This window comes from Trichomonas vaginalis, chromosome III (assembly GCF_026262505.1).
Source record: "Trichomonas vaginalis G3 chromosome III, whole genome shotgun sequence".
Classification (NCBI taxonomy): Eukaryota; Parabasalia; order Trichomonadida; family Trichomonadidae; genus Trichomonas; species Trichomonas vaginalis.
The window spans coordinates 9,486,301-9,513,176 of NC_067205.1; the positions used below are offsets into that span (position 1 = coordinate 9,486,301).

General features: G+C 30.1%; 11 protein-coding genes and 3 pseudogenes across 14 annotated transcripts, besides 2 other annotated features; 4 read left to right on the forward strand and 10 right to left on the reverse strand.

The window, feature by feature from the left end:
* Positions 1-118: 118 nt before the first annotated feature.
* TVAGG3_0671690 lies at positions 119-769 on the reverse strand (annotated as a pseudogene). Its single transcript has one exon. A coding segment is annotated over exon 1 (651 nt).
* An 852-nt stretch (positions 770-1,621) lies between these two features.
* Positions 1,622-3,205: a mobile genetic element.
* Positions 3,206-3,359: 154 nt separating this feature from the next.
* Positions 3,360-3,818, reverse strand: TVAGG3_0671710 (fluoride export protein 1-related family; the record flags this gene model as incomplete). Its single annotated transcript, XM_001311917.1, has 1 exon — positions 3,360-3,818. One exon carries the CDS (start codon positions 3,816-3,818, stop codon positions 3,360-3,362), a length of 459 nt encoding a protein of 152 aa, XP_001311918.1.
* A 404-nt stretch (positions 3,819-4,222) lies between these two features.
* TVAGG3_0671720 (uncharacterized protein) lies at positions 4,223-4,822 on the reverse strand (the record flags this gene model as incomplete). Its single annotated transcript, XM_001311918.1, has 1 exon — positions 4,223-4,822. The coding sequence occupies one exon, from the start codon at positions 4,820-4,822 to the stop codon at positions 4,223-4,225; it is 600 nt and encodes a 199-aa protein (XP_001311919.1).
* Positions 4,823-5,067: 245 nt separating this feature from the next.
* TVAGG3_0671730 (protein ubiquitination) lies at positions 5,068-6,108 on the reverse strand (the record flags this gene model as incomplete). Its single annotated transcript, XM_001311919.1, has 1 exon — positions 5,107-6,108. The coding sequence occupies one exon, from the start codon at positions 6,106-6,108 to the stop codon at positions 5,107-5,109; it is 1,002 nt and encodes a 333-aa protein (XP_001311920.1).
* A 133-nt stretch (positions 6,109-6,241) lies between these two features.
* TVAGG3_0671740 (protein ubiquitination) lies at positions 6,242-7,342 on the reverse strand (the record flags this gene model as incomplete). Its single annotated transcript, XM_001311920.1, has 1 exon — positions 6,242-7,342. The coding sequence occupies one exon, from the start codon at positions 7,340-7,342 to the stop codon at positions 6,242-6,244; it is 1,101 nt and encodes a 366-aa protein (XP_001311921.1).
* Positions 7,343-7,835: 493 nt separating this feature from the next.
* TVAGG3_0671750 lies at positions 7,836-10,011 on the reverse strand (the record flags this gene model as incomplete). Its single annotated transcript, XM_001311921.1, has 1 exon — positions 7,875-9,998. The coding sequence occupies one exon, from the start codon at positions 9,996-9,998 to the stop codon at positions 7,875-7,877; it is 2,124 nt and encodes a 707-aa protein (XP_001311922.1).
* Positions 10,012-10,529: 518 nt separating this feature from the next.
* On the forward strand, positions 10,530-11,827 carry TVAGG3_0671760 (proteasome regulatory particle assembly; the record flags this gene model as incomplete). Its single annotated transcript, XM_001311922.1, has 1 exon — positions 10,530-11,753. The coding sequence occupies one exon, from the start codon at positions 10,530-10,532 to the stop codon at positions 11,751-11,753; it is 1,224 nt and encodes a 407-aa protein (XP_001311923.1).
* Positions 11,828-13,917: 2,090 nt separating this feature from the next.
* TVAGG3_0671770 (nerve growth factor signaling pathway) lies at positions 13,918-15,684 on the reverse strand (the record flags this gene model as incomplete). The annotated part of the gene is made up of 1 exon (XM_001311923.2): positions 13,933-15,684. One exon carries the CDS (start codon positions 15,682-15,684, stop codon positions 13,933-13,935), a length of 1,752 nt encoding a protein of 583 aa, XP_001311924.1.
* Positions 15,685-15,821: 137 nt separating this feature from the next.
* TVAGG3_0671780 (serine-type peptidase protein) lies at positions 15,822-17,232 on the reverse strand (the record flags this gene model as incomplete). The annotated part of the gene is made up of 1 exon (XM_001311924.2): positions 15,868-17,214. The coding sequence occupies one exon, from the start codon at positions 17,212-17,214 to the stop codon at positions 15,868-15,870; it is 1,347 nt and encodes a 448-aa protein (XP_001311925.2).
* A 342-nt stretch (positions 17,233-17,574) lies between these two features.
* Positions 17,575-18,654, reverse strand: TVAGG3_0671790 (uncharacterized protein; the record flags this gene model as incomplete). Its single annotated transcript, XM_001311925.2, has 1 exon — positions 17,950-18,654. The coding sequence occupies one exon, from the start codon at positions 18,652-18,654 to the stop codon at positions 17,950-17,952; it is 705 nt and encodes a 234-aa protein (XP_001311926.1).
* A 4,059-nt stretch (positions 18,655-22,713) lies between these two features.
* Positions 22,714-26,876: part of a mobile genetic element that runs on past the window's edge.
* Positions 22,833-23,652, forward strand: TVAGG3_0671810 (annotated as a pseudogene). The gene has a single exon. A coding segment is annotated over exon 1 (820 nt).
* TVAGG3_0671820 (uncharacterized protein) lies at positions 23,792-24,154 on the forward strand (the record flags this gene model as incomplete). The annotated part of the gene is made up of 1 exon (XM_051242432.1): positions 23,792-24,154. The coding sequence occupies one exon, from the start codon at positions 23,792-23,794 to the stop codon at positions 24,152-24,154; it is 363 nt and encodes a 120-aa protein (XP_051089019.1).
* On the forward strand, positions 24,173-24,415 carry TVAGG3_0671830 (serine threonine-protein phosphatase family; the record flags this gene model as incomplete). Its single annotated transcript, XM_051242433.1, has 1 exon — positions 24,173-24,415. The coding sequence occupies one exon, from the start codon at positions 24,173-24,175 to the stop codon at positions 24,413-24,415; it is 243 nt and encodes an 80-aa protein (XP_051089020.1).
* Positions 24,420-24,741, reverse strand: TVAGG3_0671840 (annotated as a pseudogene). Its single transcript has one exon. A coding segment is annotated over exon 1 (322 nt).

The window sequence follows — 26,876 nt, forward strand, 5'->3', positions numbered from 1 at the left end:
CAGGTAATTATTTATAATAACTTTTTATCATAGAAAACCATGATATAAAGCTTAAGTGCCATAAAATTGAGAGAATATCAGTAAGTACAGTGCTCAATTAATCATTAAATTAAAATTTTTATTGATAATCAAGTTTGTCATCAATTTCTGCAGCAATAGTCTTCTCCTTGTAACAGAATCCGTACCATAGTGAGTAACCTAAGAGGAGAACTTGGATAAAGATTGCAACAAGAATCGTAATGGAATAAGCTGTTTTATGCTGATTATAGTTTGTTTTCAAAGTTTCGTAACGTGTTTTGGTTTCGTTCGTTGCATTTTCATATCCGCAGTTCTTTAAATCAGCTTCATTATAAGGATTTTTGAATCCGCTACACTGACTTTCATTTTCAATCTTTTTAATCTTTGAATCACCTTTGTATTCATCGAAGAACTTTTGGCATTCATCAAGGAACTTATTTGAATTAACAATTGCAAATATTATAACAATCACTTCGACAATTACAACAACAAGGTAAAATACTGCATAAACCACACGGAAACATTTTGAGGATCCAAAGCAGATAAGGAAGAAACCTACAATGCAACCAATGATTACAAACGTCAGTATGACAAAGAGTCAAGCTGATGTCTTTGAAAATGATTTGATATCATCAATGGAAATTGTTTTCAATTCATGTCTGAAAGCGAAGATGAGGCCACCGACTGTAATAAGGACAAGCAGGTTGATTATGCCTATAATTGATCTAGCCATGCATGAACAGCAAGTCATCTTTAAAAATGAAATGAATTGTTGAAATTCAGAAATCTTTGAATTTTATTTTCTATTTTCCTTTTGAATAATTATATCAACTATACATTTTAAAATAATTTTAGTAAAAAAAGAAATGCACAGTAAATTGATTTTCTCACAAAAAACTCAAATTGAAAGTTTTGATAGTTAATCGGACTCATTAGGATGAATATTTTAATACGCATAATAAAATAAAGTGAATAATTACAATTGTAAATTTTCCGGTGCAATCTTTGAATACTTTACACCAACACTCAAAAATTGTGAGCTTTATTAACCAGCAATTTTTTTGACACGCATCATTTTACGTATATTTTTATAAGGAATTCTTTTTGACATCACATTAACATTCTATAACACACCAATATACGTATATATTTGATTATAATTGAATCCAAATTAAATTTGAAATTTCAAATTGAACATAAAATTAATATTAGACTATGAATTAAATTTATACGCATTGCAAAATTAAATCACAAATGCATGAATGAATCATTTTCAAATTTTTTATGATTTAATTCAAAATTTTGTTGATATAATATATTTTTATAAAAATTTATTTATTTATTTTAAATCGCAAGCAAACATACTTGACATGATACTTATGTATATTCTTTAAACAGTTTTTTTAGCTGATTTTATTCCTAAATTGATTAATATATAGAATTTCAGCTTAATTAATTTTGAAATTACATAAAAGATCTATACCTTAGCATGATACCTACTATTTGATGTACAAAACTCAACTGAAGATCATATCATAAATAAAAAGAAATCTTGATCCTTGGATAAGAGGAAATACCAGTAAAAAGACATATATGTCAAGTGAAAGGTACATTCACTAGGCGATAACAGTAAAATGGGATGAAAATAGGATAAATAGCATCCCTATATAGTGCCTAACAATATTTATACGGGCCAAAAAAAATTTGGCTAGAGATTTGGCGAGTTATAAAACTTAGAAAATTGAGAGGGATTTTTATTTTTGAATTTTTTTTGGAAAGTTAAAATTGCGATTAAAAATCGATTTCCAGGAGAACTAAGCATCTCATCATATATTTAAATCGATAAAAATATTAAATAATAGTTGAATAGTATAACAACGTGAAATTATGGCTGAATCTACAGAAAAAATGAACATATTTGACATTTTTGAAAATTCATACGTTAGATGGTGACAGACTCATAAACTATACTTTAGCTAAGATTGATATATGGTTTCAACAACACATGGTTAAAATCGTAAAAATATTTTAGATTTCAAAAAGATACATATGGTAATATAATGGAACAAAGTCAACAAATAGCATGTTAAATATGTTATAATTAACTTTTTATTAGATCCAATAGTAGATATCGAATGGTTTCCAGCTTTATGGTTAAATATTTTCTTTTCGAGCTTCTCTTTAACTGTTGTATTAAGGTTGTAAATTTTTGATGCTAGAAACTATGGAATCTTCTTTGCTGCTGCATTTTTCTTGAGAGTTCTTGCAATTTTGAATAGATCTGCGCATTGTATGAAATGGAGGCTTTAAAATATCTTGAAAACAGAATAGGACTGCTTTTCCAAAGGAATGCTTACTTGTAAATCAGAGAGTTTCAAAATTGAGAGCAAGATTATCATCATAACTTTCGATTTTGCTGCGAAAAAGGAAGACAAGTAATTAACAAATCATTTACTGTTGTTCATCAAAAGAAGAAAACTTTGATAACAACTAATGATGATAAAATCAAGCTATCTTTTAATATTTTAAATTGATAAGACATTCAAAATATTTGAATGGTTTAAAATATTTTCTTTTAATTTCTATAAGATATTATCATGATTATATAATAAAATTTAAATTTTTATTCAAAAAGGCAATATTTCAAACTTTTAATTTCAAAAATCTTAATTCTGCAATAAGTGTATTTAATTGTAGCAAATTTAATGATCCTTCGTCATGCTTAGCAATTTGGAACTCATAAATTAATGATTTCTTCAAGTAAAATTCTGCATTATTTCAAAAGTCAATAATTCTCTAGTAACTTTTCTTCAAACCCTAACCATTATATTATATGTATAATGGAGAATAATTGCAAAGAAAGATAGCCGAATTTACTGGTAGTTCTTGTGATGCGAAATAATTGCAAATTAACACCTAGTTTTAACAGCATCAATCTCTTTTTGCTCTCATTTAAATGCATTCGCACACTTTAATTTTGAAATATAAGAGTTTTGGAAATTATCAAATTTATCTGCTCAAATACTATAGATCTTCATAAGTGTTAATAGAATCATTAGCCTTACATATAGTGTTTAATATAATGATGCACATTATACTGGGATTCATTCCTTATTCATCTAGTTATTATAAGATTTACAACCCCATGAAAATTTAAAATTTTGTCAAAAATAGTGAATGTACCTTTGTCAAGTGTAGTGATAATAAATCTAATTTTGCTGAATTATTTTTTTCATTTTGAATAATTGTCAAAAAAAAATCGAGTAATACAAAGAAAACATGTAAGGATAGTAGTATTTAATACAAACAATCAATAAAATCTATAATATGAACAATTTTTCTTACAATGAAGGTTCAACGTGTGCTTCACTAGCAGATGCATCATCGCTCTTTTCTTCCTTTTGATCTTGATCGTTTTTTGTAAGATGATTCTTTATTGTTGTGGTCAATAAATAACCAAGAAAAAGAAATAGAAAACAGCCTAAAAGAGAGAAGAGGACTTCACCTAAACCAGATAGGACATGATGATTTTCAAGGCTAGAAAGCGAGTATGAAGTGTATCCAGAGAATGTTGTTAAAGATCCGCAAAAACCGACAGAAAATAATGTCATTAAGTATTTTTGCCATTGCTCCTTTGTTTCAATTGGAATTACTAATCCAGCAAAGAAGCATCCAACGTAATTTGCAATTAATGTTGCAAGATCGAAGTATTCATGATATGTTTTTTTAATTCCTACAAATATTCCATATCGAAGAAGTGTTCCAACAACACCTCCAGCTGCCATTAAGATGACTATCATCGTAAGAGTTAAGCTTTACAAAAGACGATCGGAATTCATTTATTTGAGTCTAAAATAATCGATTTTTCTCTTATTCATTTTTTTTTTCAAAGAAATATACAAAAATAGAGTATTCTCTAGCATATGATTCATACACGCCAATATTCATTGAATTTTTGAAAATTTCCTTCGACTTAAGCATTATATGACTAAAAATCTCTATATCTCAGATTTATATTTAAAATCATATGGTATCGTGTATAAAAACTATATTATAAGAAGGGTGACAGATCACTGTAATGGAATTAATCTAATATTCCTCTAAATTTTTATATAGAATACCACATGAATGATAAAGCAGCTAAGTATAAAAATTAAAGTTATTAGGCATAGATAAATACAAACAATTTATTATAAAAACATAATTAATTAGTTGGCCTTGAATCTTGTACTGAGCTTACCGCACTGTAATGGCCATCAGGATAAACTAGTTCTGAAGATGAATCAAGCTTTTTACAATATGGTTCTGGTTTAATAGAAGGTAAAACAAATTTGGAGAAATTAGTTCGCATTGGCCGGACAAACTCCTCATTTACTGCAATTTGAGGTTTTCGTACGTTATTTTGATTATATCTTCGTGGAGATTTTTGAATATAATCTCTCAAACTAAATAATTGAGGATTATATACTGATTGATAATTTTCATTGCGGTTTTCTATAAGTGTTCTTGGTTCAGGACGCTTAAATGATTTGAATTGGTTCAATAAAAAATCTGTTTGTTCTTGAATAGAAATTGATGAAGTTTGCATATCTAGTAACCTTCGTTTAGACTCTATTTCTTGTCTGAGCTGATTAGATAGCATTGATTGTTGGATTTTTTTGGTCTCGAGAAAATTTTGATAATTGCTTTGTATTTCATTTGAAGGAGGTGGACTATAATTATTCGTTTTGTCTATTTCTGCAGGAGGATCCTCAAAAGTCTCGACACGGCGGTGGGAACGGCGAGGACTACGTAAGCAAAACATTGTCAATTTTTATTAACGGACAATAGAAAATTTTGATTCAGAATTATTTTCTAAAGTTTACATTTTGCCGAAAGAATTCTGAATATGAATGAGAATTACTGCATATATTTAGCTTTTGAAGTTTAAAATAGTTAACCTAAGAAACGCAAACGAAACAATATCAAGAAAATCATTAAATTATAACTGAATTTTTAAAATTATTGAATGTGTAAGATTTAATAATAGAAATAAATATAAAATATGCATCGGATTCATTTCAATAACAATATCATGCTCCACTAATGCTAAAGCTGTATTAAGATGTTTAAAAGTTCAATATTATCATTTTCTGCTGCATAAATGGGAGCCGACTTTCCACATTTGTCCTTAGCATTAATATCAATACCTGAAAGAGAACAAAGATATTTGACGGCATCAATGTTCTTAATAAGAACTGCATAGTGAAGTGGGGACTTATCATAGCAATCTTTTGCATTAATATCAATATCGGGAATAGAACAAAGATATTTGACGACTTCAACATTGTCATTTAGGGCAGCATAATGAAGAACAGTTGTTTGAAATTTATCAACTGAATTGATGCTAACTTTATTAAGTGAATAAAGATATTTTATAACTTCAACATCTTTATTTAATGCTGCATAATGAAGAATTGTTTTTCCTTCATATTCAGTTTCAAAGTCGTTTGATTTGGAATAAATATACTTAATTGCTTCAACACTGTTGCGTGCGCAAATATTTGATAGCAAATTAAAATGTTTAATCAGTTTAAAGTCATCATTTATAAGAGCATATTCAGAAATACTATACGTTAGTCCCTTGGATATTGCAAATTTAATTGTATCGATATCTCCTTCTTCACATGCTTTTGACAATACTTGATAATTTCCCATGACAACATCATTTTTTCTATATGGATTGTATAAATATTGTTGAAATAAAAACTTTATATTTTTACCATTATGTGCCTTTTGATTTTTAATATATGATACTGCATCATTTATTGCACTATTATGAATGAGTTTTGAAAGGAATTCTAAAACATTAAATGCCACTTCTTCATTTTCAAATTTTCCTATTTTAGCATGCTGCGATATTGAAATTACTTCTGAGCTATTAAATTTCTTGCTGATAATTGTAAATGCCGATACAAACTGTCTTGTTGAAAAATTACAAAAATCAAAAATATTGCAGAGTTCAGTTGCTGTTCTCATTTCATAAAAGTCATTATTATCATACCAATTTTCAAGCTCCTTTGCATAAACTTCATAATCAATAGAACTCATTTGATTGGTAATAATTTTATAAAACGAAGTCAAAATTTTCAATGAAAAAAAAATCAAAGGTAAATTTATTTATTTATCTAATTCGTATTAATCGAAATTAAATTCGTTAAAAATAATTAACAAATGTATTTCTTCAAATTTTGATATTCAATTGGTCCAACATTTCATTTTCAGCTGCATATTGAATTGCAGTTTTTCCTTTTTTATCCCATAACCTCGTATTTATATTTGGAAGAGAATAAAGGTATTTAAAAACTTCAATGTTTTTTATATGTGCTGCATAATGAAGTGGTGTTTTATTATTATTATCTAATGCATTGATGTCAAATTTTTGAAGAGAAACCAAATATTTAATTACTTCGACATTAGTGTTTAATGCTGCATAATGAAGTGCGGATGCACAAAATTCATCTATTTTACCAAAGTCCGTTGTTTTGGAATTACCAAGTAATTTAATTACTTCAACATTAGGATTTAATGCTGCATAAAGAAGCCTTTTATCATTAAATGGATCATAAATGTTATTTATTGAAACAGATCTAGTACAAGTATAATTATCTTTTTTATTGATAATCTGAAATGAACTGCCTCTGAATGATCTCTTACTCGATCGATCTTGGTATGCCAAATTTACTTGATTGGAAACACATCTGATTGATTCAGGACTGTTAGTTGCCCAAAAATTTTGGCATAATGAAATATATTTGAAAACTTTAAAATTGTTAAATTCAATTGCACGTTCAAGTATTGAACGTATATCTACTGTTGTATGCAAATAGCCGTTATTGTATGCAAATTTAATTGAGTCAATATCATCTTCTTCACATGCTTTTACAATAATCATGAAAATTTCTTCAAAGTTAATCTCATCCAGTTTGCATTTTAATAAGTATTTTATGTTCTTGCCCGTTTTAGGTTTTTGATTCTTTAAGGAAATCGCTGCATCAGATATAACTTTTGTATTTAAAATTTTTGAAATGAAATCTAAAGCTTCAAAAGCATCTTCAAAGCTTTCAAATTGAGTTACTTTAACATGTTGTGAAATGATTGAGACTTCAGAATACTTAAATTTCTTGCTGATAATTGTAAATGCTTCAATAAATTGACTTGAAGAAAAACTGCATAAATCGAAGATATTACAAAGTTCTGATACTGTTCTATTCTCGTAAAATTCATCGCTATTATACCATTTTTCAATTTCTTTGGCATAAGATTCGTAATCTGGTGCGGCCATGTGAAAGTGCGGTGGTTGTCTTAGATTTTGTAAACCTTTCAATTAACTTTCAATAAGATTTCGAAAATTCATGTTCGAGATATAAATTTTATTGTTGAAAAATTACAAAAGTCAAAGATATTACTAAGTTCTTTTGCTGTTTTCATATCATAAAACTCTTCATCATCATAGGATCTATCAAAATCCTTTGCAAATACCTCATAATTAACAGAGCTAATGAAAAAGTGTTCTCGCAAAATGTTCATTTATATCTTTCAAACTTTTTTGAAATTTGAAAGTCAAAATTTGATAAACTATTAAACCAAGTGTTGATAATAGTGATTAAGACTCTTATAAACTATACAATGATATTTGAATTCAATAATAATATCAGAAGAAATCATTGAGGAAAATTGAGATTTCCAACAAAAGATTAGTTGGTTTAGTTGTTTTTAATATATTTACATTGCAATTAATTAATGTAAATAAAAAAATTTCGAAATAAAATTAAATTTTCAAAAATAAATATAATATAACAGTTTAGTATATGTATTTATGCAATATAGCATCGATATCCGCTTTGTTTCTCTGATTCCTTGATACAAATATCACCTTCGTCGTTTAATATTGAAAATTCTTTTTCTTTTTCGTTGTAAACGAAAGGAGGATCTTCGTATGGTTTCTTTTGTTCGGATTGTTTGATCAATTCCTCAAGGTTGCTGATGTATTTCCTTGTTCTCGCTTCGAAATCTTGTTTTTTATCTTTTGGCGTTTTGCTGTTCAAAACTCTCTCCAACATTGCAACAGATCTATCTCGAAGGGATTGGGAGTTTTCTTTGATCGATTTCCATAGTTCGAAACGTTTAATTCCAGGTAATGCGACTGATTTCAAGTTTTCGAGGCGATTCTTATATTCTTTAAGGTCCAGTCTCTCGAATTCATGTTCATCGAACCAATTTCTGATTTTGGCAATTTCTTCTTTGATATGTGGAAAATCTTTTGGATTAAAGCTTTCTTTGTACTCTTGTTCAATGCCACGCTCGACCTTGAACAAAAATCCTTCCAATTCATTACGAGTTTCATCAACAGAGTTCTCATAATCGTCTTTAGAACTAAATTCGTTTTCAATTTGGGAAAATCTGGCGATTTCTGCATCAGATAAGATGGATTGGTATTGTACATTAATGTCCACCTTGACTTCACCATTAGGATTAGTTTTAGGATCTGAATTTTGTTTATAAAATGCTTCAATAACTTCAAACGTGGAACTTTGGGACATCCTTACACGTATAAAGAGTTCATTTGATTCTGGTGGTGGCTTGATAGTAACACTGCAGATTTCTTCATTGTTTGATATAAATTTGATTTTTGTTTCTTTATTTATATTCAAAGGAACTAATTTAGTGGAAGGAATCTGTGAGAATTGCTTATAGATCTCACAAAACTTATTTCCTTCTTTGTCTGTCCAGTTTGCAGTAACATTATGAGGAGTTACATCTGTAACTGTCATTGGAACTTGCATATTTGGATTAAGAATTGCAGAAATGTATCCTGCACCGATTGCAAAGCATTCATCTATGTTAACAGCTTGTTCTGGCTCTTTATTAAGAATTTTCTGAATTTCAGCTTTGACAATTGGAACTCTGGAGCATCCACCGAGCAACTCACATCCTTTAAGATCTTCTTTCTTAAGATTTGATGACTCTAAAGCTTTCTGAATCGGATTTTCTAATCTTGGCAACAAATCTTGGATTTGAGCTTCGAATTCTTCTCTTTTAACGATAAATCTTACATCTGTGTCTCCTTTTATTCCGATTACTTCGAATTGTATTGAAGTATTCACTGAAAGGTTCTTTTTGAGCTTTTCTACGGATTCTGTGAATCTGTGTAGCATCCTTTTATTCTCGCGAGGATCGATCTTGTATTTCTTCTTTGTTTCTTCGATTAAATAATTTAATAATTTTTCTGTAAAGTTTGAACCGCCAAAATGCTCATCGTATGCGAAACTACTAATCCTGACATTGTCTTCTTTAAGATATGCTATGGCCACGTTCATTGATGAGTCTCCAATATCAATAAAAGCAATTGGTATTGGATTTTCATTTGATTTCGGTAATTTTGAGCGATGATCCATTGCATAACCCACTGCTGCTGCAGTTGTAGAGTTGATTAGTGTGATTAAGTTAATTTTTGCAATTTTGCATGCATCAATGATTGTTTGTCTATGCGCTTGTGTCCACCATGGGCTAACTGCTATAGAAAATGCAGCGACAGCTTGCTGGGAGGATTGCGTAATTTTCATCAAAGATTTTAGTAAATAAGCAATGATTTGTGCTGGTAGAAATACATGATTATCGTTATTCGATAATTTAATACCAGTGAATCCATCATTTAATTTAACCAATTCAAAATTTACCATTTTTTCGATTGATTTACGTTCTTCTGAATCATATTTTAAGCAAACGAGACGCTTTAGTTGTGTTATTGTTCCTTCTAAGTTTTGCAAGATTTCTTGTTGGGCTAATGTTCCGAACACTCTTCTTTTTTCTGAATAACCTGCCATTGTAGGAATAAGTCGATTGGACGCTTGATCAAGAAGCACAGAAATCGATCGACTTTGTGGAATTCCTACAACACAGTACTTATTACCAAAATCTAATCCTGCTCCTGACCACATTGATAAAAATTTTTTTTTGCATTCAAAAAATATAACAAATTATGGACAAAAATGAGCGAAAGATCTCATCAATAAATTAAATCGTTATTCTTAGATCTATCTGATATGCTGTTTCGTTCAGTTCGATGGCTTGATTTTTTCAAGAATTGCTACGATCATTAGATTCCTTGAATATATATAAAAATGAATATCTTCCTAGATAATAGATAAGGACATGAGAGTGGTTGAAAGCATGAATATTCAGATATACATTCTCTATTGATAATGAATTTGTGGAGAGAAATTTAATGAATGAATAGTAAATAATTACTAACTTTTGATCATGGACAACCTACATAAGAAAGTAAATGTCATTTGAAAGTTCAGTATACATATTTCCAATCAATGGAAATGATTTTGTGAAACTAATCTCATTTTCCACAAAAACTAAGTATTTTTATGAATTAATATGAAAGTTTCACATATCTATCAATATTTATTATCCAAAATTTAGGTTCAAAATTTGAATTAATTTGTAAAGCAAAAAAATTGATGATCGATAAAAATCTCAATTCATTCAAATACGATGAATTGATGAGTAGATATCAGTCTCATGTGGATACATATAATGCATTATATCGGTTAAAAACAAATAACGAAGAAGATTTAAAAGAGATTTTTCACAAAATCAAAACAAATTTGATTGCATTGCATAATTGTTCTCCAACAGACATAATATCAGATATCTCAGCAATGTCAAGATATAACAACCGCTGTATGAAGTCATACATCCAACTTGTTAAATTAATTTATGACGAATACAAGCCAACAGAGAAAATAACAACAGTGTTCCCATTTGATTACCTATTCTATAAAGAGTATGGGATATTTTTTGATAAAGATACAAAAGATTTTTTGGAAGATTTTGAATCTCAAAATTTAATATTGAATATTCATGAAGAAAACACGGTGTATAGAGCAATTATGGATGATGATATAGGATTGCTCATATCATTCACAAATATTGATGATTTTGATAAAAATCAAACATTAAACAATGAATTATATCCAGATACTGAAGAAGAATTTTCATTACTTGAATTATGTTGTTATTATGGATCTGTTAATTGTTTTAAGCTTTTAATATCGAAATTCAAGTCCGAAATTACCGCGCGATGCCTTCGACTTTCTTTTTTGGGTGGAAATCCAGAGATCATTTCTGAATGTTTGAAATATCAAAAACCAGATGAAAAATGTATGGAATTTGCAATTATTTCACGCAATATTGATTTCGTTTCTTTCTTGAAAAATGAATATAACATTGAAATAGATCCATTTTGTTGCAGCGATTGTATTAATCTTCAGGCATTCTTTATTTATTTAGATCAAACTAATGATATCAAAGATTGTTTTGTCTATTCACCGAAATTTCACATGACTTCACTATGTGAATATTTCATTTCACGTGGTGTGGATATAAATGCACAAAATGAAGAAGGAAAAACTGTACTTTATTATGCATCAAGTGAGGAAAGAGGAGAAATGGTTGAATTTCTTATTTCAAAAGGAGCAGATATTAATGCAAAAGATAAAAATGATGAAAATCCACTTCATGGTGCTGCATATATGGACAATATCGATGCAGCAAAGTCTCTTATTTCACATGGTGCAAATATTAATGAAACTGATAATGATGGTGCAACACCTCTAGATCAAGCAAATTATGGATGTTGTGAAGAAATGATAGAATTTCTCAATTCACTTGGGGCATGTTAATATACAGTACATTCTAATCATTCTTTGAGTAAAGATCTTTCTTATATCTGGAATATTTCAAATCTTTCAAAATACAGCATAATGAATGAGGACTCTGCATTAATTTTTCATGGATATCTTTGTGTGAGATTGGGAAATCCAAAATTGAAAATTGAAAAGTTTGAAGGTACTTAGAGGTCAACTCTGAAGCTAATTTTCATGAAATTGTATGAAAAATACTCAATTTTTGAATTAAATTCATCGATGACCATACATAAATAATGTACCCAGATTTTCCTTACTTTTACCACTCCCCATGTAATTTCTGGGGAAAACGATAATTCATTTTTTTTATGGATGAATAGATCGTTTTCCTAGAAAGGACCTCATATCTCTGGCTAAAAAGAGTGTCAGATCCTAAATAGATTATTGATCTAGTGTACAAATCCAATAAAAAGCCTATTTTTTTGGCTTTTTTGGTGCTCATTTTTTCGAAGATCTACATGAATATGGAGAAACCATCGGATTTTTTTGGTTAACCCACATCTTCATGTAGTCTGGACTATCTTTCCTCGAAGGACCTCTTTACGGGTGTAAAAACTCATAAAGTTCTCAAAAGATTCATTCTCGATCTCCATGCTGAAAGAATTTACAATAAAAAAGAGATCTACGCATCAAACTACAGCCATAAATGAACTGAACCCCTAAAGCTCAGCTCTTAGTTTATCAAAAACGTCGAAATCCTTCTCATTGCAATCAAATTTTCTCAATAACTCATAAGAAAAATCGAATTTTGATTAAGCCGATGTTATAGGTATCACAAATACTACAAACTTGAGCAATATCGAAATTGCCAGCAAAAGTTTGAAATTGCATTGCTCATATTTGTTTTGTAAACTAAAAATCTGCTTATATTATTCATTAATTTTTTATATATTATTCATATACTTTAATAAAAACAATACTATTTCACCTTAAAAATGAATTTCATAAGTCAATATTATTTTTTTGAAAATGTATCAATTTTCGATTAAAACAACATGAGAATAAAATTTACGCAAAATTATTTTAAAAAATGGTTTTAAAAATTTACAATTGATTAAGAATAAGATTGCAAGAAGTTTTGAAGTTTAATTTTAAGAAAAAAAATTCGGATATTATTCATGGATCTAAGTAATCTGATATTTGAGTATCGGCACTATGCATAAAACATATATTTATAGTTTTTTTGGAGTTTTATGATTTTAAATATATTCAAATTTGGCAATCCAATAGATTTTTAAAAAATAGGTAAATAAAAATAGATTACATATGCAGCAGATTTAGAACATGAAACAAATCTTATAGTGACCCAAAAAAAAATTCATGATCCAAAAAAGAAAAAAATTGGCTAAATGGGAATCAAACCTTGGCATAATGAATCATTATGTCGGATGTTTACACTACACTACACCGGCAGTTTGAAAAATATCCTTGGTGGTTCTATTTAATAGCTACTCCCAACGATAGGCGGTGTCCCCAGCTTTAGAGAGGTGGTAAAAGTAAGGAAAATCTGGGTAGAAATAAATATAAAACGATCACAATTAATGGAGAAGTGAGAGATGACGATCAAACAGGAAGTTTAACAATAAAATACAAATTGGATGAAAGTTATTTTGACGATTTGTCGTATGTTAGTATTTACAACAACGAAACAAGGCAATTTACAGAGGCAATTAGTTTGGAAAACTTAAGATTTGGAAGTCATTCTATTGAGTTATATGCAATTGATGATGATGAAAAAGTTTCAAATCATCAATATTTGAATTTCAAATATGTTGATAGAAATTTGGCATTGGATAGAATGAGCCGTCATGTGTCAGTCCAGGTCATAGTATTATTTGAAAAATTACTTGGATTATTTTAATATATTTATTATGAATAAAATTGTTGAATTTATTAATTTTTGCAAAGAAATGTATCTGCATTGTATTCCAATAAAATTCGGATGCAATGTGTATTAGCTCTAAAAATGTATAAGTAATTTCTTCCTTTGATACTATGGATTGGTGGATTTCCATCCTTTATTCTATGATTGATAAAATATTCAGCTTATATTAATAAGTCAATAAATAATTTTTTATTTTGTTAAGAAGAGAGTTTTCAATCTCAATAAATATGTCGCAATTTGCAACCTTTTTGAATCATAAACTTAAAATTTTTATGGAAGAGAATTTTTATCGATAATTTTTTGTCTTTCACTCTGATCCATTTCATTTAAAATTATTTCGGAATATGGATATTTTAGTAATCTATCCATATTGTAAGATTCACATTTGAAGTTTTTAAGATGGTTTTTTAATCTTTCCAGAATAATTCTGTGGGATTCATTTTGATAAGGCTTGTAAAATAATATGAGCTGATTAATAATATAATTTATGTCTAATATTTCTATATCATTAATATATTTGAGGAGCATTACATAACATTTTAGATCTGGGGTGAATTGGTTATCAGATCGAAGTTTATCAATCAACTTATTTTTAGCGATTTCTTGAGAAATGTTGAAGCCGCAATTGATAAGAATTTCCAACTGTCGCGAGTTTCTAATGTATTTAATTGGGCTGTTTTCATTGCTAGATAAATCTGATATAAATCCTTTTGTTTTACATAATTTGCTAAGAAAATGCTCTTCTTTAAACCAATCATCAATTTCAAAAATAAACAACCTTAAATCATCTGAAAGATCTTTAAAATCAATGTGATTTTCAAATATGTGATAAATCAGCTGGAAATTAACTTGCCTAGAAGGATCCAGAAATCGTACACCTGGATATCTTTCTAATTCATAAGAACTTTTTCCTAAAACAATTTTATAGAATTCTTTGGATTCCTCCTTAATAATCATGTCGAATATTGCAATTGTAGTTTTTGCCAAAATCTCAGCTGTTGGAGTTGTTGAAGCACTTTTCATCAATAAATATTTAACAACTAATTCTCTTCTCATTTCAACAGCACCTGAAAGTGCATCTTTGCCATCACTTGTCTGAAAATTGACATTCATGCCCTTATCTAATAAATATTTAACAATATCTAGATGTCCTTGGGTAGCTGCTTCAACGAAACAGTTGCATTTTCTGCGGGTAATTTGAAAGTAAGCACCTGCCTCGATAAGAGCTTTAACACATGAAAGTGATCCATATCTTGCTGCAAGAACGAGAGCAGTAATACCATTTTTGTTAGTTGCACCAAGATTTAGACCTTTTTTGATTAGGAAGTTGACCACATCAACCGAACCACTTTTAGCCGCTAACATCAATGAATTTAATTTGTCTTCATCAACACGAAATGGATATCTTTCCGCTAATTGGAATTCTTCATGGTTATCACAACTCATAGAACGTTTATCAACAGTTGCATTTTTAGCCATTTGAGTAAAGTTACGACATTGGTGAGAAATGAATTCGACAATTTCGATGGAACCAGATGCACAAGCATGAAGAACACAATGTTTGCTGAGCGAAAAATCAAAACCTTTTGACCACATATACTTAACGCAATCAAGATTTCCATAATCAATAGCGAATATCATTGGATGTCTTTCAGATTCTTGAGGATCTGGGAATTCTGTGAAACGCCGAAAAATGGAAATTTTGCCACCCGCTGCTGCAAAATGACGAGTATCTATTTTAACATAATGGTTAACTCTTATTTCTTGAACACCAATACTTAAAAGATAATTATAACAATTTTCAGAGCCAAAAAATGCAGCAGCTTGGATCGGATATTTCACATTTCTTAAAAGATATGGATACTTATAATCGTTTGGAGTTTTAAGTTCAATGTCCGGATTTGGATATTTGAAAATTATCGAAGCCAGCTCTTCTACATTATCATCAACAAGAACATTGAAGATTTTATTGGAATCGTCTTGACTAAAGAATTTGATACTAGAATCATTTTGATTGAACATCACCTAAATTTTGGAAAAAAAATTTTGACTAATCTGATGATATCGTATTTGATATATATATGCGCGAATCCAAAGTTTTTTTTTTTTTGATTAATCCAAAATATTTGCCAAACAGAGTCACTTAAAATTATTTTTTTGTAAAACTTTGTAAATTTTAGCCTAAAATAAAAATACTGAAATTTTTTAATCTTCGGCGAGCCACCTATGAATGACTGCCTTCACGTGTTCTCTTGTACGTGTCAAATCGGTTGGATCTGATGGTTGTGGAGATGAAAGATCTCTGCAATGTCCGATTTCCTGGCCAACGATTGTGTGTACGTAACAGTTTGGACCAATCTTATCAGAGTCTTCAGCTGTGTAGCAAACAGGTGTCCAAGGATCTTGTGATCCTGTAAGATAGTAAATTCTTGATGTCTTCTTGAGAAGATCTCCCCATTTCTGGTTCCATGCGTCTGTATCTGGTGTTTTCATCTCATCGGAAAAGACTGTCTTGCACTGGTTGAGGAAGAAGTCCTGTGTAACCTTCTTAGAACGTAATGTCAATCTTCCGGAGTTGACTTGCCAGTATGCGAGCTCGTTGCATGTCATCCAGAGCCAGGCACGTGGGCCATTTGGTGTTGATGTAACGCTGAGACGTGAATTCGAGTATGTTCCGATGATATCATCATCAGCGTAATTTGGAGTAAAGATTTCGCGAGTGTACTTGGCAATGGCCATGACAGGATCGGCTCCTGTGATGAGTGTGTCCTCTAATGGCCCGCAAAGTTGCTGGCGACGGCCATATTGAGCACCAAGAGAGAAAATTTCACCGAGAACAAGTGGGAAGTTCTCCTTTTCGAGGCCGGTCATGTTGAAGGTAGCAAGAAGCCAGTCTGGATCTGTCTCAAGAAGCTCGTCTGTTCTACGGCGAATTTCACGGGCGACAGAAGCACAGGATTGGCCAAGAGAGATGGCGATCTGACGGTCGAAGTCCTCGTAGTTGTTGCTAGCAATGACGACACCGGAGGAAGCAATGGAAGCATGGAATTCCTTTGGATATTTGGCTCTTGTGTATGCGGATAAGAGACCTGGGTATGATCCGCCGACAAGGATCCACTTGGAGTCGGTCATTTTGTATTGCTCGACCATTTTGACCTTGAAGTTGTAGAGATCGTCAATTGCGTTGTCAACTGTGAGATATTTGATGTTTGGATAGGATAAATCTGTTGGGAATGATTCACCGAAGTAGCGGTGCTCAAGCATGAAAAATGCAGCGTTGAATTCCTTGCAAAGAGTTGCCATATAATCATTGAAAGCGCGTGGTCTGAAAGTATCGGATTCGCCACCGATGAAAAGAATTGCTGTCTTGTTATCTGTTGTATAATCGAAGAGAGCTTCATAGCGTTGCTTAAATGTGCCTTTTTGTGGATCTGAGTGATCTATGTTCTGAGAAAATGTTAAGAATGTATAGTTATCATCACCAAGGATACGGCGGCGTAAACGGCCTGGCTCCATCAGGGATGAAGAAAGGGAAATCAATAATCCGAGCATAGTAATGGCCTGAAAAAGTGACATTCTAACTGCAATTTTCAAAATAAAAGTCACTTTTTTTATCCCTTTTTCATCATCAAATCGATTTCGATTGGATTTTGCAATAAATGACTTTTTAGCTTGGTGTATTTAAGAATGGCTGCATAATGCAAGTGTTTTACAGCATATTGTGATCTCGATTCATTGAAATCATTCGATCTGAACAATGCAATCTTCACAAATAGATTTTAAATAAATAATTATTAAAAATCTATTTTATTGGAAGTAAATAATTGATAACATTTCTTGTTTAATCTTATTCATGACTTAAATCATAAATCAGTAGCCTATTACTCCAAATTTTTGTGTAGATCGGATTACCTATCATTGCTATATTAAGAATTGTAACCTAAATTAATTTTCATATTTAATCTCATTTATCTAAAAAATTTCTATTAGATAATGAAAATACTTAGAGAGTATGAATGAAAGAAAGTGAAATTACTACAATTTATATAAATTAAATAATAAAATTTTTTAATTATCTATATAAACATTAAAATACACACGTGTATAGTGATTGCTCGGCTCAATTTTACTAAATTATCACGCATTGTTCTGGTAAATTGTATGTTTTCTTCTCAAAATTGAGAAATTTAATAAAATTATTTAATATGACCAAATTTCATATTCCATCAAACAAATTAATTTGAGGTTAATGTAATCAATACCTATTTTTCAATATTTGAAGTAATATTACTCAAGATCTGCAGCAATCATTACTAAAAAGAGAGTTTCTGTTTGACTGATAGCTGCTCCTATTCCACAATATCTTAATGATGAGAAAACCAGCTCTTTGAATTTTGGATCATGAGTTATCATATTTGTAATAGAAGTAAGAGGATCTGCTGTCTTTATCATAAATCCTGCTGCATACAAAGGTTGTAATAGTGGTTCTCTTGTTGTATCTTGATATTTTTCCCACTCAATATTATCAAGAGAAATGTTTCCTTCTTTTAGTTCATTAGCAATGAAAAATGCCATATTATCTAAGTACTCTTCAGGAACAAGTTTTGGTCTTTTCTTTGATAATCTAATTTGTGAAATTGAATCATATATAATTGTGGAAAATTTATGTAAGGATGGATCAACTTCGAATTTAGCTATTTGTAAACGTAATTTGTTTTTGGCCTCATCGTTTTCTGGTGTTTTTTCAACTTCATTCTTTTTCATTCTTAGAATTGTTCGTGCTTCTGCTAGATACACTAATACCTTTATGTCTTCTACTTTCCCTGTTGCCTCTTTTATTTCTAAAAAATGAGCAATAATTTCTGGAATTTGTAATTCTGGGTGAAACTTAATGTAATGATTGATATTTGCGCTTGGTATTAGTGGGAAAAGATCGCATATAAGTTTTTTAGTCTTATAATCTGACTTACCAATAGGTTCATGAGGTTTCATTATGAAAAAAATGAATTTTTTTATCATTAATCATATATTAGCTCATACTACAGGTAGTAATTTATAACTTCTTTAATCTTATTTAGAACTACCAATATTCAAATTTATATTCTCAATTGATTCAACAATTGTCCAGATTACACTTGAACATTCCCTTTTTATTGATAATATAACTTTATTTATACTACATTGCAGAATGATATACTAAAGTTATAGTATATATATATAACTTATTCTAAGTTTGCAAAAGCACATTTAAAATGCTTAAAAACACTCACTTCTTGAATACATAGTGGTTGCTAACGTAGTTATCTGCAGAACTGTATAATGAAATCGAATTTAAAGAAAAAAAAAGTAAAAATATTAATGCTCAATAGTTTATCATCTGTGTCTTAATCTTAAGTTATAAGCATTAAGACAAACTGGACATTGTGGTTTGGTAATTTCAAATTCAATTGAATCGTTGAATCTAGTTGAAGAGCCTTCAAATATGAGATCGATTTTGTGTTTTCCATATTTTGAATCAAGTGGAATATCAATGTGAATAGTGAATGGATTTGGTTTATCACTTTGATTTAAATGAATATTTGAATGCACAAGAACTTTACCATCAAGAATTGTTATGATATTGATGAAATCATTTAGTCCCAAATTATTAATAATACCTTCTATGTCAAAGGTCTTTCCCTCCTTTAATGAAAACTTGTTAGGATAACTGATGATGCTCCAATTGATATTAATTGTCATACAATATTTATTTGAAAAATATGATATTTTAGGATTATACAATTCACAATTCGTGATGTTAAAATTAATATGTTGATCTGGAATAAATATAGTATAATTACCCTCATTATTTATTATTTTAGTTTGATCGATTGTGAAATTGGAACATGAATAAATTATTGCTTTTTCGTTATAAAAGCATTTATTTGAATCAAACACACACATTGTAATATTGTATGGGCAATCGAAAACGAAACAACTTCCTAATTTGGAGGTATTATTCTTGAACATGCAAAATTGAATTGAAATTATATTTGAACTCAAACAGTTCACACAATTACCGTTACCTGATGAATCAGTAATATTGTTACAATTTTGACAATGATATAGATTTAAAATTAGCTGGTTGCCTTCTTCTTTGTCTCTGATTATTGATGAATCATTGAAAAAAGAAAGATTTTCTGAATTGCATATAATTTGGTATAATGGTAAATGCATGCAGGTATTGTATTTCATTGATGTTCTCTTGAGAATCATTGAATGGATATCCAGATATATTAAGGTTGTTTCTTCGATATTGCATGAATCAAAAACACAATTATATAATATAGCATAATTGTTCGTATTTTCTATAGTAATGATATTTGAATCGAATTTAATAAATACTGTATCGTGAATTGAGAAGTTGTTTGAAATGTTAACAACTTGTGCTTTCGTAATTTCTTGAAAATTGATGTTTGGATCGAAGTTTTTTACATAATACTACTCCCATTTAAAATAAGATTCTTCATACTCTTTCAAAATATGATGGTTTTCCCCGATATATATGTTTTTTGAGAGCATATCACATATATTTCCATGAATTAACGAGTCATTAATCGTAATGTAAATGATATTTTGCAACTTGACCATCAGTGGTAAAAAAATAAACCATTTAGTATTCATGTTTAGCAGCACTTTTTGGTAAATACCTTATTCTCGCAAAAATTGTCAAATCAGATACATTATTAATTGTTGTTTAATTATAGTCACAATCATAGTCGCAGTCCGATTTTATTCTTAATACAATAATAAATCGAAAAACGGTTTTTTCGGGTAAATTGAATATATTGTCCTAGGCTGAATCGAACTTATGGATAACAACATCCAAGTTTATGATTAGCTAAATGGTGAGTAAATTTCCGAATAACTCTTGAAATTGTCTATAATTGATTTCGTAATTTTTCCAAGAAATTGAATATTTGTGTATATTGTTAATTGGATATATAATATACGAATTTAAATCATCTTTAAACATTACTTACAATCAAAATATGGAAAATGTTTTTAAGGGTCCACTGTAAGGCCAAATAAGGTCTATCGTCGTCCCAAAAATATTGCTCGTGATGGTGTTTTACTAAGGCCCAAAACTTAAAAAAACACAAAAAAATTAACTTTACTCTTTTGAGATCCTTATCAGATATGCATCAATTTGATGCAGTATCGCAGTTCAAATCTGATTTTTTAATGTAGATGTACTCTAACATCCTTTAAAAAATGCAAAATGATATTAATTAAGCTTTTCATTTCTGTATCATACACAAAACAAAATCGTTCATTATACTAAAATTTATCAAAGTTTGATTAATGAAAAAATAATATCTAAATTTTTACATTGAGTCGGCTATTGATATGGTTAATATTAAATCTTGTAAAAATTGGCATTATCCAGAATAATAGGGAAAACCGCAACCACTTTTTTAATCACGATTTAAATATATAAATCGCGATTTTTTAGAAAAATCGCGACTTTTTTAAAATCGCGTTTTTTAATGAATTGCGATTTTATTGTGGTCGCGATTTTTCTAAAAAATCGCGATTTTTATGGAAAATTGTGATCAAAATTAAACGCGATTTTCTTTATCAATCGCGAACATAGAACAAATCGGAACCATGATTTTGGACCTCATTAAGCGAAAAGGTCGCAATTAAATTCAATAACAAAGCAATTCACAAAGATTTTTTGAATCTAGAATGGCTGTTTATCCATTTTAGACTGCTCACAATATGGTTTTTCTGCATACTTGCCGAAATCAGAGATCTAAAATCAAACAATCTCGATAACAAATACCTCAATCCCACTTTACTGGTCAAAATTCTTGAAGTCTTACTTTACTGCACTAATTAATCATAATTTACCTTTAACTAAAAAAATATTACATAAATCTAACAAAAAAACCTTTAGCAATAAAAATACATTTGCTCAAGCCTATCGGCAACTTATATCGAAAAAACTTTTTATAACATTCTTATTACAATTTTTATTTTATTCTTATATTTATATTTTTGAGAGAGGGTCAAAGTTGCTATTTGTCACTTTTCCACAAGAATATAATGGGGAAAAAGTTATCATATAGTTGATCTCATTCACTGAGGTGAGAGATGCATGTAGTGTAATGGGATAAACAGTGTTATTGCTGCTCTAAGTCCTAGGTTCGAGACACATTAGCTTCATTTTTCTCTTTTTTATTGACGTAAACTATTCAATTTTTGTGTTCTCCATTCAAATTTCAGAATTTTTTTTGCAGATTTCACGCTACATTCGAAGTTACCTTTTGTAACAACCACCACTGCCTACGAAAGACGAAAGTGTGTCACGATTTCACCCGGAAATCCGACGGTTGTTTAAGAGTAAGCACTTTTGGCACCTACTCTTATATTTTTTAGTTCACTTTTTAAATAATGATCTTTAGATTGAACCAATAACGCGATTTTCCATATAAATCGCGATTTTTTAGAAAAATCGCGACCACAATAAAATCGCAATTCATTAAAAAACGCGATTTTAAAAAAGTCGCGATTTTTCTAAAAAATCGCGATTTATATATTTAAATCGTGATTAAAAAAGTGGTTGCGGTTTTCCCTAATACCCACTAAAATACACAATTTTTTTAAAAAAAAATTTTATCAATTGTTATGGTATATCTTTATGATAATGAATAAAATGCTTATTTTTCATAAGTAAATACATAATTTATGCTTAAACACAAAAAATAACACGAAAATTTTTGGCCAACATATCTAAACTAAGGATAATGGTTTGAATATATAAACAATAATACTTTGTCCAGGGAATTAAATTTGTGCTATCCAATTGTCAATTCTTTGAATTTTTTTTAAATGCAAGATATCCTGGCATTAGCCTCAATAAATATATATATTATGCATCATAATATTAGTTTGTAATGGCATTAAAGCGAAATTCCTAATTTCTTCTCAATTAAATTCTTTGAAAAACATTGGAATTAATGATTGGAAATAGGTCAAAAAATTCCTAATATAAAACTTATACTTAAGAAAAAAAAAAAAAAAAAAAAAAAAAAGGTAGTGGGGCTTCCAGGCACTTCGTGCCCTCTAGCCCCTAAGAAATTTTGTCACTTTTCAGGAAAAAACATTTTTATTATATATATAAAATGAATTTTACAAAACCACCGTTACCCTTCTTTGGAAATAAGAGTAGATGTAAAGATATTCTATTGAGAGAACTTAAGAAACTACCGAATGGTCTAACATTTGTAGATTTGTTCGGTGGAAGTTTCTATATATCCCATTTGTGCCATACTGTATTTCCTGACTCAAAGATTATATGCAATGACTTCGACAACTATATGAACCGTCTCAAACATATACCAGACACAAACAAAATATTGAAAGAGTTAAAAGAAAAGATACCTATAGGTAAGATGGAACGTATACCATTAGATAAGAAAAATACTGTCAGAGAGGTTTTGAAAAAGGCAGAGTATATTGACTGGGATAGTATATCTGCTAGACTATTATATAGTGGTGCTATAAGAGTTCATGACATTGAAACACTTATGTCAAAAGTTTTATATCTTAACTATACAAATGTTTTCAAAGAGAACATAGAAAAAATATATTGAGGGTATAGAGTTTGTGAGATGTCATTGGACAGAGTTGTATGAAAAATATAAAGACAAGGAAAATGTTTTCTTTATAGTGGACCCGCCGTTCTATAACACATGGGATTTTCAATACCAAGTAGACTGGACTTTGAGAGACTCTTTAGAAACTTTAGACGTTTTACATAACCATCCATGCTTTTACTTTACATCCGATAAAAGTGGTTTGGAAAGTGTCATGAGATGGTTAGAGGACATACATGACTATGAGTTTAGATACGATAAGATAGAATATGAGAGAGGTCCTATAAACTGGAGAAAGTGTCATAACAAAGAAATTTTACTAGTAAGTAAATGTGGTTTGAAATAGGACTACTTGTTTTAGGTTTTTTCCATTGTGTCATTTACTTATTTGACGTGGCAGAAAGATATAGAGAATATGAAGATGAACCAATGCCTGCAAATGTTCAGCATATGTACTCGTAAGAGATATTTTTATCTAATATTAAATGGACGCACAGAACTTAGCGAATGCACAGCAACCTGGACAACCAAACCCAGAGAATATTCCAAATGAAGTTAGAATACAAACTGCAATGGCAAACTATGGTCAAGTGCCAACAGATGTACAAATGCAAACTGCCATGTCAAATGACGCTGCGTTAGGTTTGCCACCATGGTATGCAAATATGAGATGGAAAGAGTTTTATACAAACCCTGAAGTGGGATATAAACAACTTTATGCAGATGACGCGAACACAGGAGTTGACCCAGAATATGTTTTCTACCAGAGGAGAAACAGAATGTATGAGCTCCAGTTAAAGAATGCTATGGAACTCAACAGGAAACGTAAGAGACTAGGTGGACATTAGATTTTTACATATAGTAAAATGGGTTTCTTCAGTAGTATTGGAAACTTCTTTCGAAATGTTGGAAGAGGTATATGGAATGGAATAAAAACCGTCGGAAGAGGAATTTGGAACGGAGTCAAAAATATTGGCAAAAGAGTAGGTCAGTTTGTTGGTATTATACCTAAAGACCCTGAACCAGAAGAACAAGCTCCTGTTATACAACAGCCTGAACCTGCACCACAGTCTAGTTGGCAACCAAATCCAACACCTCAACCGTATTAAAAAATTATATTTTTACCGTTCGATAGTAGTTGTATATGAAACTAAGTTCTAAGTAAAACGCATGTATAATGGAATTATTCTCTTTCTTCCATCTGTTGTAAACCATACTTGAAAGTCTGAAATACTTCCACTCGGCGGTTCATATAACTTTGTAGGTTTTTCGTAAAAGTCATTTGCCAAGCATAAAAAAGATTTTGTGCACCAGAAAATGAAGCATGAACTATAATAGCAGCTGGGTCGAAAACATCTTTAAATAAATATGGTTCATCTCTTGCATATCGACTGTAAATATTTGCTAAAGGAAGTTCGACTTTCTGATTTAACATTCTTTGCAAATAATACCATGACATTGCAGTGAATTCTGTATATATTTGTTCGTCTTTCTTTGGATTGTCTTCGTAGATTTGAAATGACACTTGTGAATTTTGTTTGTCATATACAATTCTCACATAAAGTGTGCTCTCGGTATTTGCATATTCATCAGCATATTTTGCATAACATGAATTTATTTTATCTTCTATATTTTTTAACGCAGTCTGTAGAGAAGATGAAAGGTCAACTTGTATTAGCTCAATTTCTTCCCACATTTTTCGTTTCCCTTCAGATATATAATCTATATGAAACCTTACAATAAATGGAAAACTTTTATCTTCTACAGACACAAACTTCATTCTACGAAAGCCAATAGCTTTTGTGACAGATGGGTCTCTTAGCCATCTTAATGGGTAGTCAAAACGATAGCCTTCATGCTTTACGGTCTCTGTCTCAAACTTTTGACCGACATTAGTAAAAAGTTCATCTAATGGTTTAGTTGTAGCAACTCTTGAATTTTCTTTTTCTATTGGAAGCATATTTTATCTAGAATAAAAATGTCGAAAGATATTGCTTCCATGAGAGAAATAAAACACAACCGACAACTCATTTTGCAAGCTCTAAATAAGAACACAACAAACTTTTCAAACTATTCTAAGATATCTGAGTCATTGAAAGAAGGAAACTTAAAACTGACAATAAACCCAATGACAGACGAGTTTCTATTTCAAGACAGTAAGAACCATACTGTCTGTATAAATCCAACAAAAGGAACTTTAAACGAGAAACCTATAGATGAACTTCTTTTGAAAGCAGATGTTGAAAAGAAAGCTGACAAAGAGTATGTCATTGAAAAAGTTCAAGAAGAACATGACAGAGCAGATGCAACATATGCAACAAAAGCAGATGTTGAAAAGAAAGCTGACAAAGAGTATGTCATTGAAAAAGTTCAAGAAGAACATGACAGAGCAGATGCAACATATGCAACAAAAGCAGATGTTGACAACAAAGCTGACAAAGAGTATGTCATTGAAAAAGTTCAAGAAGAACATGACAGAGCAGATGCAACATATGCAACAAAAGCAGATGTTGACAACAAAGCTGACAAAACATATGTTGACAATAAAATGTCAAGTGAAGTGACAAGAGCTGAAAACGAATATTCTAAAAAGACTCATACACATACCATTGCAAATATTACAAACTTACAAGAAACCTTAAACAGGAAAAGTGACGTTGGACATACACATACCATTGCAAATATTACAAACTTACAAGAAACCTTAAACAGGAAAAGTGACGTTGGACATACACATACCATTGCAAATATTACAAACTTACAAGAAACCTTAAACAGGAAAAGTGACGTTGGACATACACATACCATTGCAAATATTACAAACTTACAAGAAACCTTAAACAGGAAAAGTGACGTTGGACATACACATACCATTGCAAATATAACAAACTTACAAGAAACCTTAAACAGGAAAAGTGACGTTGGACATACACATACATCTTCTGAAATAACAGACTTAAACGTTAGCCTTGAAAAGAAAGCAGATAAAACATATGTCAATGAAATATACCAAAGTTTAGTTGGAACAACAAAAAATATTGAAACTATTGTTGGTGACTTTTCTATCTATGAAGAAAACAAATATTTTAGATGGGAGTTTGTACACTCCTTAAAAAATGGTATACGGTATAAACTCATTCCGAAAAATAACAATGAAATGTATGTAAGCTATAAAAAGAGTGATGGTACACAAGTTAAAGTTCCATTAGACAACAACTGCTACTTAAACTTCTATGGAGACGAACAAAAGAAATATTTAAGAGTTTATGAAATGGCAGATATGACATTGCCTGACCCAGCTCCAGCACCATATTATTATGACTATGGAGATGACGTTAGAACACCACATGTAGATGAACAAAAGCTAACATTATATTTAGATTTTTATAGATATAAAAGATATAATGCAATAGAAAAAACGAGAATAGTATACTATTATGAAGATGACAGAAACAAATATTATAGTCAAGACTTTACCTACCATGAAAACATAAGATTATATTATAAAAAATATTCTGACACAAACCAGAAGAAACCTGAAATAGTTGCACTATATTTTAAGTTCAAAAG